This window comes from Leptonychotes weddellii, chromosome 3 (genome assembly GCF_054177405.1).
Source record: "Leptonychotes weddellii isolate Sample4059 chromosome 3, ASM5417740v2, whole genome shotgun sequence".
Classification (NCBI taxonomy): Eukaryota; Metazoa; Chordata; class Mammalia; order Carnivora; family Phocidae; genus Leptonychotes; species Leptonychotes weddellii.
This window is the reverse complement of record NC_138371.1, coordinates 57,658,160-57,672,081: the sequence shown is the minus strand read 5'-3', so window position 1 is coordinate 57,672,081 and position 13,922 is coordinate 57,658,160. Positions and strand designations below refer to the sequence as shown.

Below are 13,922 nucleotides of genomic sequence, written 5' to 3'. Positions count from 1 at the left end.
CTGTTTTAAGAAAAAAATTGACATTATTTGTTGTCAATGATAAAACTCAGGCCTTCGAGCAAAAATTAGATTTTTGAAAGACTCCTGTCCACCAGTGAGAGCTTGATAGCATCTCAATCCATAAAGACTTATCTGATGAGTTTGGTAGGGATATTAATAAAAGTGATTTTTAAAAATAATTGACTCAGTGAACCAATGTTTTCCAGGTGACTAATGCATGATGCTACAAAGTCATACATGAGTAAAAGATCCATTCAAAGGTCAAGACAAACCAAAGGACTTAAATGTAAAAGAATATGAAAAGGGTATTGATACTGTTTTAGATTCTACATTGCACCTAACCTTTAAGAATATCCCACTTGTCAAATTTTGGTACAATATCAAAGAAGAATATTCATAACTATCTGAAAAGACTAGTAAGATATTTCTCCCTTTTCCAACTGTTTGGTACTAGATTTTCTTTATATACTTCAACCGGAATAACTTAGGATAAAAGTTTGAATGTAGGGGCGCCTGGGTGGCTCAGTTGTTAAGCGTCTGCCTTCGGCTCAGGTCATGATCCCAGGGTCCTGGGATCGAGCCCTGCATCGGACTCCCTGCTCCGCAGGAGGCCTGCTTCTCCTTCTCGCACTCCCCCTGCTTGTGTTCCCTCTCTCGCTGTGTCTCTCTCTGTCAAATAAATAAATAAAAATCTTAAAAAAACAAAAAGTTTGAATGTAATGATAGTTAATGAGAATCCAACTCTCATGTCTTAGGCCAGACATCAAGGAGATTTGCAATAACGTAAAACATTGCCACTCTCCTCACCATTTTTTTTTTATTTTGGAAAATACGGTTATTTTTCAGGAAAATATTTATGTTCATTAACATGTCATAGACTTTACTTAAATTAATAAATGCTTTTCAAATTTCTCAGTTTTAATGTCTAATGTGGCAAAGACTAAGAGATATAGCCCACATCAACAAACACTTTTTGATGTCCTCAGTGGTTTTTTAAAGATATAAAGGCATTCTGAGACCAAAACCTGCAAGAACTGCTGGCGTAGATTATTTAAGTATTTTCTAGAGATAGGACTTTAAGGACCCGGGCTGGCATCAGTGTGTCCTTTCTTTGTTTGCAAAGCTAAAATCATGCCGGAGGACCCCTGGTGATCCCAAGAGGGGTGGAGCGCGACATGGTACTCTCTCTCCATGTCACCTCAGAGCTGCTCCTTGGAGACACAGTCGGGCAGGCCACCTGATGCCTCCTTCACAGATGTGCAGGGTTGCTCTTTTGTGTTTCCGCTTCTGACTGGAGTAGCAACATCCTGCCTTCCAAGCTCTGAGGCAGATATCCCTGACTCTTAGGCCTTGCTCCTGTTCCTTTCTCACTACAGTGTCTTCAGACTAGAAGGGAAGGAGAGGCAGCTGATTTTAATAAGCTACCACCTGTGATCAGAACATTGCAGCCCACTGCTGTGTGCAGGCTGATGAGAGAACAATGGAACAGTGTCGCCTGGGAAAGAAATATGTTTTATGGGGCGATTGTACAGGATTTTATTCAAAGGCTGCCTTAACTAGTGGCTTCATCTGGCAATCAGACTCCCAAGCGCCTTGCCGGAGGAGGGCTCTTAAGCCTCTTTAGATGTCACATCCCAACTCCTGGGCACTGGGCAGTCCTGGGGCACGGCAGCAGCACGTACCGCTGACTGCAGTGCAGGATGGGGACGGCCAGGAGCCTCTTCTTCCAGTGCCGTGCAAAGGGCCACGGCATTGCTGCATTGCAGAGAGACCCACACCCCAGGATCTACGCGGTGCTGCTGGTCTAGGGCTCTGGGTCTTTAAGTCTCAGGCCTCTGGAGTCCCACCCACTCACCGGAGGTGCCATTGGCACTTGGAAGATTCCACTTTCATTTGGGAGGTCCAGTCATTCAGCTTCCTCTGGGGAGTTTCTCTCAAGTCATCCCAGGGGTCTTGAGAAAACACCCACTCTGGTTTATCATAGCTCTAACTCTGCCCCTGACTCCATAAATTCCCTCTGTTTCTCTCCCCATAAATACCAGTGGACCCATTCCCACATCCTTAATTTTGGCCTCCTAAGAAGGGGCGCCCTTTCCACTCATGGCTAACCCTGTATCTTTGCTCGTGATCCCCTTCTCTTCCTGCCTTCTGGATCGGGACCATATTCTGTGTGTTAGTCTCTCACGTCTATATGCTTTCAGAAGTGTCATCTCTCTATGACGCCCTTCCTCACAGTTGTCATTTCTCACGTTTGTTTCTGAGCAGCAGCCTGCCGTGTAGTTAGGAGCCTGGGCTCTGGAGTCACACACAACCGAATTCAGATCTGGCTCTAGCCTGTTCTTACTGTGTGACTTTGGAATAATTACCTTGCATCTCTGTGCCTCAGTTTCTTTATAAAATGCAGTTCTGATAGTACTTGCTTTATGTGACTAAATCACAGTGTCAGAGCCTATGGAGCTTGAGAATTAGTAGGCATTTTTGGAAGGTAGATAGGAGTTCACCAGGTAGTCAAAGTGGAGTGGGGCTTGGAGAAGAGAAGGGAAAATACCAGGGTTCCAGCCAGAAAAAAACCTGCATGGCCAGAGCCTGCATGGGGCAAGAAGTTCGACAGGTGAATTCTGCTGGCAGAGTTCTGGCTATTTGTGAAGAAGAGTGGGGAGCTCAGGCAGCTGAAGGGATGAGGAGTTAGAAGACAAGAGATAAGGCCCATGGGAACTGTAAGAGTTCCTATGAACCCCTTCTGACAATTTACAGCATCGTCCCAACTTGGTTGACCTGAAGGAGACATTTTTCATCTTCATCTAAAGCACAAAATTGAGTCCTTGATTGCCCATTGTCATTTGAGCCTCAAGGGCTTTGCTATAAATATGAAGGTGATGGTTTTTGAGTCTTGGGATGTTTCTGATTTTACTTGAGCACAGTCTGCCCCCTACGGATCATTCTGGATGTTTTCAGCCTGAATGGGTTTACTTGATATCAAGTGTTGCCATTGCTTTTGTCCTCAGGGATATTGAGAGAGAGAAAAGAGAGAATAGAGTCTGTAACCTGTGCACCACTTAAGACTCTTATATCGAGTATATTTAAAATGTCTCAGAAGTGACCCTCCTAGCATTAAAAGCTGTACAAGTTAGTGTGACTGGGCCACGTGTAATTTAAACAGAGCTCAGAGGCGTATATAAAAGGCCTCCAACTCCAAGTACTTGGTATGTGGCAAGAACTGCTAGTGATGAAAATTTCTGAAGACCCAAAATTCAATGAGAAAAAAAACCGTGTGTGTATATAATTAAGAAAAATATCTATGTCACTTGAAAGCATAGTGTATTTGGAGAGTGTTCTCTTGACGGGGAAAGGAAAGGAAAGCATGAAGGAGGACTCCAGGGAGTTGCAAATTAATGTTCTGCTCCCTGGCCAGGCACACTGGAAGGGATTAGGGGCACTATCTTACTGTTTTCTGTTGTACAAATAAAATTTTATTGTATTCTTTTCCACAGTAATAAAATCAATTAAAGATTAAATATTAACTAAATAATTCATGGAGACAAGATTATGGGTTCTTGATCTTGAAATGGTACCATAAATGTTACACAGGAGAAAGATTGGGTAAACACTGCTTAGACAGCGGTCTTAATTTCACTTTATATATATTCCCAGAAGCTATAAAGTAATAGCACATCTAGCTTTAGGGAAAGTTATACTGCCTCTGGACAGACAGCTTTTGTTTTAAAAACTGGTGAAAAAATTTCTTGATTTTCAAATTTTCTTGAAGTTGTAGTTGTAATTTATCGTGAGAATTTTAGTAGAGATATCTGCCAAAACTCTTTTTAATAGTTTATCTGAATTTTAAGAGTAATATCTTATGGATTACTTCAGAACACCTAAGAAAATTAAATCTCTCATACATCCTTTATCTGAAGAAAATGTGATGAAGTTGGACATGACACTATGCAATTGTCACATCTCAGATAACGTGACGTAAGTTTCCCAAAATAGGTCCTTAGATGTGGCTCCAAGGCAGGGGCCATCAGACTTTCCTATGAAGGGCCAGATAGTAAATATTTTAAACTTGCAGGCCACACAGTCTCTGTTGCAGGTACTCAACTGTAAGAAGAACACTGCCATAGACATTGGTTAAACGAATGTGACAGTGTTCTAATAAAACTTTATTGACAAAAATATCTCCATTTGGAGGCCAGATTTGGCTTGGAAGCCATATTGTGCCATTCTCTGCTTTAAACTAGAGTGGCCTAGATGTACATATTTGCTGAATAGTTAGGGTGTCAGATTTGAGAATGGCTAGTAGAGATATTTAAATCACATCAGTACATATTTTTTCAAACATTTTGATAGTAACAATAGTAAATTTAGATGTCTTTAATCAATTTCTTGCCACACAACTTGTTTTTAGAATGATGTCTGTATGTGACAGTTATCTCCCGCAAAGACCTCAATCTGTATATATTTAGTCCAAAGTTGGAAAAATCTAGTCTATCGGAAAAAAAGTGTTGAAATAAACGTGACTGTAGATTTAGTGTAAATGAAGTTTTATTCATGGATTGAATTTTAGAGAAGGGTAACCGAGTAATTTTTGTGAGAACTACTCCACTTTATAATTGAACAAATATTTCTCAATCACACTTTTTTATCCCTTCCCAAATTTTCCCATGAATATTTACCCTAGCATGACTAGACTCTCCATGAGAATGACAGTGAATTCAAGTTACAGTTTTTGAAGAGCTTTGTTATTTGAAATATCTTTTTTTTTAATGGCACATTTAACCAGTTCTCTTTGCAGTACACCAACATTTGAGGCCAGCTAAAAATAAAATAACCAAATAAATTGAGGGAAACTGCAGATACCCAAAGGTTGACATTTTTAAAAACACTTTGTGAACTTTTCACACCATGCATGGCTAGATGGTTTTTTAGTCTCTTGTTTCTCAGCTTTTTAAAAGTTTTTTTATATGTATTCATGCTGTAAATCAGAACTTTAGCTATAGCCAAAGGTTGAGAACCTATTTTCCTATTCCCTCAAAGGAAAAAGTACCTATGATTTTCTTGCCATATGTAGGTTTTGTCTGAGATCCACCCCGTCTCCATCTGTGCATCTGGGCTGTGGTGGGGATGGAGCCTGTGTGGCCGCTCTCCCCTGCACATTGCCAAGTTATGTGCTAGAAGTCCACTTCTTGCACAACTGTGCTTCTCCAAGCTTTCTGAGTTTTACCCTCAGGTTGCAAAATCCCAAGTGAAGAGATAGGAAGACAGTGTGTTATTGATCTCTATAAAAAATAACATGTTATTCTGTCAAAAGTCACACAACTTTCTAGGTACCTTGAAGGTTCAAATAAAAAAAAACTATTTAAAACAAAGCAAAACAAAGCAGATAGACCTGAGAGATTTCAACTGTTGTTGCAGTTGCCATACAATGAAATCAGTTTTAAATTACAATGTTGCCAGGCCGCCCCCGGTGGCTCAGTCTGTTAAGCACCCGACTCTTGATTTTGGCTCAGGTCAAGATCTCAGAGTTGTGAGATCGAACCCTGTGTCCCGCCCTGCTGGGCTGAGCAGGAAACCTGCTTAAGATTCTCTCTTTCCCTCAGCCCCTCCCTCTCCATTCTCTCTCTCTCAAAAAAAAAAAAAGAAAAGTTATGATGTTGTCCTTCTGTTTCCTTAGAGAATTTGAAAATCTGTTAAAAGGGTAACCTGGTGATAATTACCTGATTTCTATTCAGGTAATTTTCTATTATAAGTTTATTATATTTGTTAATTTTATTTGTTAAATTCAGGAAAGCTAATACATGTCATTTGCATCTGAGAAGGAAGAGTCTTTTCTTTGCCTTGCACTTTAGAAATATTTCGTATTCTTCACTATCCATGCACATCTAAATCAGCTATCACTTAAAATCTTGGTCTTCTTATTTCTTTTTTCAGAAGGTTCACCAGTGTTTTGCTTTATTTGTTGCAAAGATTATTCCCAAAAGAAACTCTATGAAATTATGAGTACTTTATCCAGCAAATGGGAATTTAGACAACAAGTTTCTTACTGTTTGTGATGGGGGTTTTTTCCCCTAATGAGAAATGAGTTAATTTTGCTTTCATTAAAACTTGTACATCAAGATGAATGAATTTCTGGTGCTTCCTGGAGACAGAGCATTATTTCTAAGAGTCTTTGCAGCCCAATCATTGCAAAGGGAGTTCCATCATACAGAACACCAGACTTATGTTTCAATGAGGGTGATCCTTCTGACCTTTCACCACTAATATTTTATTTTTCAAGAAATCCCCCTGGAGAACTGAAGTAAGGATGCCATTTCTCATTCCAACACTTGGCGATGGAGCCCAGGTAGCTGGAATTTTACATGTATCCAGGAAATTCTGTTGTGGAAGCTACACAGAACAGACTGAGAGGCTATTCTGGTTCTCTAAATGCCATTCAATATGTAATGAGGAAAAAAACAGCATTATCTTACCAGTTTCTGGTATTAAAAATAGATGGCTCTTCCTTGAATTCTTTCACTGTAGACTCATTCTAATTGACTTTGAGTCAAGACTACATCTGATTTTTTTTTTCCACCTCTGATAATTAACATAGGAATAGCACTGGAATGAGGGCTGAGGTCAGGGTCCATATTAAGGCAACAAACATAGAAGGAACCCTTGATGTTGGCTGAGAAGATGTCCAGAAACAATATGGCAGAACAGCAGGAGGCAGGGAACACCAGTGAAACAGGTGACCAGACTGGTCTGTTTTGAATAAGGTCTTTGGAATCAGTCCTCAGTGTGAGTGCCAAGAAGAAATCACAATCTTTCTACCTAATTGCTGCTACCAAAAATGCAGGAAAACATTCTCAATCTAAGATGCTAAGGTTCCTGTGGCCAGGCCTGTGTCTACCCACACACCAGTCATTTTCCACAATAACAAACCTGAGGATGGGAGTTCTTACCCTGCATTGATAAGGTCCAAGTTGACAATTTATTTGAAAATTGTTATTTAGACCAAATTCAGTGCCTACTTAAAGAAAGGGATCAAGGTAAGGAGAGGTAACACATTAAAGATTGCATGGCTTTTATTGAAGGTATTTTGTTGGGTATAATGCTTTCTGAAGCAGAAATGTAAAAGACAAAATTCATTATTCATGCTTTTTTCATATTCATACAGATAATGACTGTATAATGAAAATTGGTCTTCTGCCATGGGCATAACTCTGAGTCTCTCAGTAATAAATGTTTTCCAGGACCAGGGGATTTATATTCAGGAATCATCTTCACAAAGCAAACTTTGTCTCAAAAACAAGGCTCTCATATTTAGGGGATGCTTGCTATATTGCTAAGAGCTTTGTGTTGTTTATTGACATTTATATCAGATACGAATTAGGAAACTTAATTATAAAATGGTCCTAATCATCCATAAGTGTTTTAATCAATTTATATTTATTCATTTTTAAACTAAATAGAGAAAAACTCTTGTTTTCTTTCAATAAATCCAGAGCAGTCATTCAGGGCTGAACAATAGGAAATGTGGAAAATGTTCTGGTTAGGTACTCAGCAGGTTAGATTTTAAATCTGCGTATTGAGCATGGGCAAATATAAACTCACTGAACTATTGGATTAAGTGCTGTATGTTTTCATTTACTTATGTTTAGGAAACAGTTTAAAGTATTGTTTGGTAGGTTAGTTTCACTTGATGCATTGTTTTGAAGTAGCTCTTGTTTGGTAGAACATGATACTCCAGGTACTGGAACCTAATAAAGTTTTGATAAGAGCCTGGAGAGAAGAGATTTCACCTTCCAGGAGAAAACATTATCAGAGTAATTTTCATTGTATACCTAAGGAATTTTGGTATTGTCCAACTTTAATGATTTAGGAAAATCCTAGACACCACAAGAACATCAGAAAATCAGAAGTAGGTAAAACTGGTAAGTTGAGTCTGTACATAATCACTCATGAGACTCATTCAATAGCATGATCATTATTTCTCTCTGTCAGTGAGCTGAAAACTGTGCGGTGAATGTGGTTCTGAAGGAAGGACCATAGTTGTAGGTCAACAGTTTGCAAGATTTGGTTCTATAGTTCTGTGGGTAGTTGGAATTGACTGATAGAAGACAGGTGATTTTTCCAACAGTGGTATCCACCATCAATAGAACATGGTGAATTTGGAGACTAGGTTAGTTGAAAAGAAGAGAAATAGTTGCAATGCATTCTTTAAATTGTCTGACTTTCAGTCAGAGAAAGACAAGTATCATATGATCTCACTGATATGAGGAATTTGAGAAACAAGACAGAGGATCATAGGGGAAAGGAGGGGAAAATGAAAGAAGACGAAACCAGAGTGGGAGACAAACCATAAGAGACTCTTAAACTCAGGAAACAAACTGAGGGTTGCTGGAGTGGAGGGGGATGGGAGGGAGGGGGTGGCTGGGTGATGGACATTGGGGAAGGTATGTACTATGGTGAACTCTGTGAATTGTGTAAGACTGATGAATCACAGACCTGTACCCCTGAAACAAATAATATATGTTAATTAAAAAAATGAAAAAAAAACCCTATAAATTGACCTTATTTAGGACACTAATGCATTGTTTATCCTAGTAATAAATCAATATGTATGGTTATCAGTAAATGTTTGGCACTTTCCAAGGCAGAAAAGTAACCTCTGGATATAGTCATGTGTATACAGAACCACTGAAACATTGTGAGTTTTTTTTAAAACATACAAATTTAACTTTATTTCATCATTGCCATTTAAAGCTTAATTTTATAAAACATAAAAAGACATTTTTAAGAGTTCTGTATCACAGGAATTTAAACAGTAGAAATATCCATAACTTTGTAGGTTCATGTTATATATATTAAAACCAAATAATTGGGGCACCTGGGTGGATCAGTTGGTTAGGCAGCTGCCTTCGGCTTGGGTCATGGTCTCGGGGTACTGGGATCGAGACCCACGTCAGGCTCCCTGCTCAGCGGGGAGCCTGCTTCTCCCTCTCCTCCCTGCTTGTACTCTCTCTCACTCTCTCTCTCAAATAAATAAAATCTTTTAAAAAATTAAAAAATAAAACCAAATAATTGAAAATTTTTTCAGTATGGGAACTATACAATGAAATAAATCGCAAAGGACCTAATAGCAATATTTCATTACTTATGGATAATCATTAGCTGCTTTCAGGATCTAAACAAAGGCCATTGCTTAAATGTTTTAAAACCATTTAAAAGTCACTGAGGTTGACCTTTCAAATCCAAAACTATATGACATCAATAGCTACTGAATAAAGAGCATATGCACATACTTGCTCTCTTTCTCAGTTTCATAATATGCTTTTCATTTTGGCTAATTTATTTATCTTTACATGAATAGCTTTATTTTTCTAAGGCTTCAAGTAGATCACCACTAGGGCTAATCTTGGCATTTAAATCCAGAGAAGTTCAAGTATACTCTGGAAGAAATAGATTTATAAATAAGAATAAAGGGCACCTGGGTGGCTCAGTTGGTTAAGCGTCCAACTCTTGATTTTGGCTCAAGTCATGGTGTCAGGGTCGTGAGATCAAGCCCTGTGTTGGGCTCTGAGCTCAGCGGGGAGTCGGCTTGAGATTCTCTCTTTCCCTCTGCCCCTCCCCCCACCCGTGCATGCACACTCTCAAGTAAATAAATAAATCTTAAAAAATAAATAAGAGTAAAAATATTAGTAAATGAGAGACTGTATATCCAAGCAACAGAAATTCTGCATCACAACAAACCATGTCCAGATGGCCAGGAGATAAATCAGTGTCAGAGAAAGATGGTCTTTTCACATGGGCTGACCAGCAGCTCCGTTGAAATTGACTGAAATAAAGGTGGCTAATTTATCATTACTTTCGCCAGTTTCTTTTTCTAATGACTATGGACAAGTAAAATTGTTTTAAAATTTAGGGCTTGTTTGTGTAAGATTCTTACTTTACCATCCCAATGGACATATTCTAGGGGAAGGATGCAGGATCCCCAGCCACGGTAGTCTGAGAAGTGGTCCTGTTGGACCTGCGCCGCTGCCCAAAGGATTTTCCTAAAGTAGAGATCCAAGTAATGCCTTTCTTTGCTTGAAATTCTGAGGATTTCTCCCATAGCTTCAAATTCTTTGGTTTACATATGATCTGGCCTTAGTCCCGGCATTTATGACATTCTCCGTAGTCACCGGTCCCCTTTATGCCTCTGCCCCTCTGTAGTGAGCTCCCAGAGGGTAGGAAATACATCTTACTCATTTTAGTATCCCCAGTGCTGGATCCGTTAAGAACCTTGGGAAGTATTTGTTGAATAATGGAAGAGATGAATGGAAACATTGCTATCCTCTAAGACCTAACATGGCTGTGTTTTTCCTTCCTCAAGGACTTTGGCATTATGTTCCTGCATCACCTTGTAGCTATTTTCTTGATTTCCTTTTCATATGTCAACAATATGGCCCGAGTAGGGACCCTGGTCCTCTGTCTTCATGATTCAGCTGATGCTCTTCTAGAGGTAAAAGTTTCCTTTCATCTTTAAGAGTTTGAAATTTAGAATTCAGGAAATCCCCAAGACCATCAGTTCTTCTATGTTATTCTATGTGGCACTGGGGGAAGATAGTATATGACTGATATATGATAGTATATGACTGATTTTAAACTGCAAAGTGTTTCTTTGTAAGTTAAATTGGTAAAAGTGAGACTTTAGTCCGTACATTTTTATACAAAGCATGTTCATCATCTTAGCGTTCTTTATTAGTAGAATAATGAAAACCTTTACTATCCCACACTTAAGAAAATGAATGTTTTACAATCGGAAAATCACTACTTGAAAAGGTTTTGTTTCTGGTGTTATAAGTTTCACACTGATATATCTGTGAAGTACATACAACTCAATTTAGTTATTAATAACTGTTGTACATCCTGATGACATTAATTAGTAGTCACAGTTTTTATTGACAGTAGATGTAAATACTAAATATCCTAGTATTTTTACAGTGAAAAAAGTGTATATGAATTGTAAATTAAATATAAAAACTATGTTCTCTACATGTGTAAGTATAAAGAGTATTTGAGGAAATATTGGTTGTATTTTGATAAACTTTCTAAACCATTATCATTTAGGATTATAAAAGTAGCAAAAAAAAGAAGAAAAAGAAAAATGCTTCAAGCATATTTCAAAAGATAAAATCCCCAGGAATATTTTGATGTGGTATTTACTCTTACTTATGGCCCCTCTGAAGATACGCACCCAATAGTGTTATATAATTGAATAAAAGACTTTTTACTTTATGTTAAGAAATTTATGTAACTGGTGAAAGATAAACTTACCAGACTACAAATTTCATGTAGAAATGGGTCTTAGAATCTGTATTCTAAGTTTTTATTCTTGTTGGTCCACACAGTTCTGCCCCTTGAAGTATATACTGTCACTTTGAATATAGAGGTGCTCTCAAATAATGATCTATTATTACAGTATAAGCAGAAATTCCACATGATAAAATTGAATCTACTATAAAGATGATTAATTAAGGTTTGAAATATATATAGCACTTCATTAAAAACTCTGTTCCTTATAAGACTATGAAATAGAAAAACAGTCCTAATGGGCTAGATATGTCAGATGATAGTGTGGCACTATGATTTTTAAGTGATTCAAGCTAAACTCTGTTTAGCATATTTTTAAAAGAGAAATATAGTTGTATAAGGGCAGTCTCCTGTAAACCAGTTATCATTTGGTTAAATCCTAAGTATACTTTAAAGTGGAGATTTATACAGCAATATATAGTTTTCAAATTAATCTTGTACAATCTGCCAACTTTAATGTCTGTGGAAATGGCTGGTTGAATCTTTGTCTATCACTTTTACCCAGAAAAGAAAAACAATCCAGAAATGCCAGTCATGTGGCTTAAAAGCAAATATTCTTCATCACATGGATTTTCTTTACATTATACAATAATGCTTGAGAATATCCAAATAATGAGATATGTCAACTATCAACTCTTTGAAGTGGGATCTATGACCTACACATTTCAGAAAAATTGCATGTTTGATACTTTTTTATTGAATACTGTTGAATGAATGTAAGAGAAAAACAGTTTCTCCTCCTAGGCAGAAGGAAGTAGAAGATGCTTTTTTTCTTTCTTACTATAATTCGTGATGTCACACCCAAAGTATTCATGAAATGAAAAGTTCATAATCCTGGTTTCTGCTCAGTTAATAGATATTTTTTCTTAGTAATCCATTTCTCTCATCGCTCTGTGTTTTACTTAAAGCCACAGAATTGTAGCTTCTGTGGATACTGTCAACAGTCCTTTCAGGTTTGACTCAGCTAATTTAACTTTCTAAGAAGTAGAAAATAATGTTATGAATTCAGCAAGACATCTTCAATTTATAACCCTGTGTGTGGGTGCGTGTGAATTTTATGTGAAAATGTAAAAAGAGGTGACCAAGCAAAATTATCTTTTCAGTGTCACCTATTGTTACTTTAGAATCATCTGTTAAAAAGTGTGTAGATGGTAGGGAAAGGGAGGTAATCTCTTCCCTAATTTATAATATAAAAAATGGTCACTTAAGTTACTATCATGAATTATTAGAGTAATTCTTACAGACACTTGGAACATTAGTGACTTTCATGTAGAAAATGATCCATTAATGTAACTTTGACAATTATACCTAAATGGATTCATTGAAATAACATGATCTTGATGTGTTCTTTATTTCTAAATTTATGAGACTAAGCCAAGAAACTGTCTCCCCAGAATATCCCTTAATGCCTATTTAAGGAGAACCTTTCCTTCTAAGTAGAAAGAAGAAAACAATGCAGAAAGGCTCCATATAATCTGTATAAAGTTTGTGGCCTTAGTGTTTGGGGCTCATTAGAGTTTTAAAGGATTACCTAGTACTTTCTACTTTGGCCTGTTATGCCAAATTCCTGTGTTGGTGTCTTTGCCATGCTAATATCATCTATAATGCAGGAATTTTCTTATTTTTCTGTTTTCCTGAGATCAACCATATAATTGAATTTTTCAGGTTGCTGAATGTTTTATTAAATCTGTGACAGTCTGTAGTTTTACTTATAGCTAATGTTGCATTTCACTCAACTTATGGGTAATTTATAAATACTGATGCATGATGTATGACATTTCAAAGTAGCAGGGAATTTTATGCATCTGGTAAGTTATATCTTATAGGAGACGCATGCATATTGAAAGAAGCTTTTCTGTTACCAGTTTAACTAAATTAATATATCACACTCCTTCCTTTTATAGGCTGCCAAAATGGCAAATTATGCCAAGTTTCAGAAAATTTGTGATCTTCTGTTTGTTATGTTTGCCATGGTTTTTATCACCACACGACTGGGTATATTTCCTCTCTGGTGAGTATGCCAGTCTTCTTTCCAATAGAGTCACCCCTTCCGGATAAGCTTTACGAGCTATTTTGCTTTTGAATTTCATTCCAAATATTTAGTAAGAGGTTTAAAGAAAGTGGGGGAGGGACTCAAGAAATGGCTTTGATTTCTTCTTCCAGAAATACCGTACTCTTTACTAATCTTTTCCGTAGGATAGTTAGAGAAGGATGTGCCTGACAGAGGTCCTGAGACCACAGAAAGCCGTCCGCTATTTTGGGGTCCAGTCTAGAGTATGAATCAGAAACCCTTAACCATGAAAGTTTGAATAAATAAAGGAAACATGGTGTTGCAACCCGTTATATTATCAGGGATCCTCCTGTCCCAAGGGTGTATATAAGCCTTGCCCCTAGACTGGTAGCAACAGCATCACCAAGGAACTTGTTAGCAATGCAACTTCCTGGGCCCTCCCCACCAGACCTGCTGAATCACAAACTTTGGAGTTGGGTCCTGGCAGTCTGTGTTTTGATAAGCCTTCCTGGTGGTTCTGCTCCACATTGAAGTTTGAGTACCATGTCCTATGCAATTCTCCTCATCAGCTGTATTT

The 13,922-nt window shown here is 37.7% G+C and overlaps 1 protein-coding gene across 3 annotated transcripts in view; it reads left to right on the top strand.

The window, feature by feature from the left end:
• CERS6 (ceramide synthase 6) overlaps nt 1-13,922 on the top strand; it is a 299,128-nt gene that overhangs the window by 238,835 nt on the left and 46,371 nt on the right. For all 3 annotated transcript variants that reach the window (XM_081814251.1, XM_081814252.1, XM_081814253.1), the window contains exons 7-8: nt 10,355-10,483; nt 13,239-13,345. In XM_081814251.1, the coding sequence (XP_081670377.1) occupies nt 10,355-10,483; nt 13,239-13,345 (236 nt within the window). The remainder of the gene's footprint in view (nt 1-10,354; nt 10,484-13,238; nt 13,346-13,922) is intronic.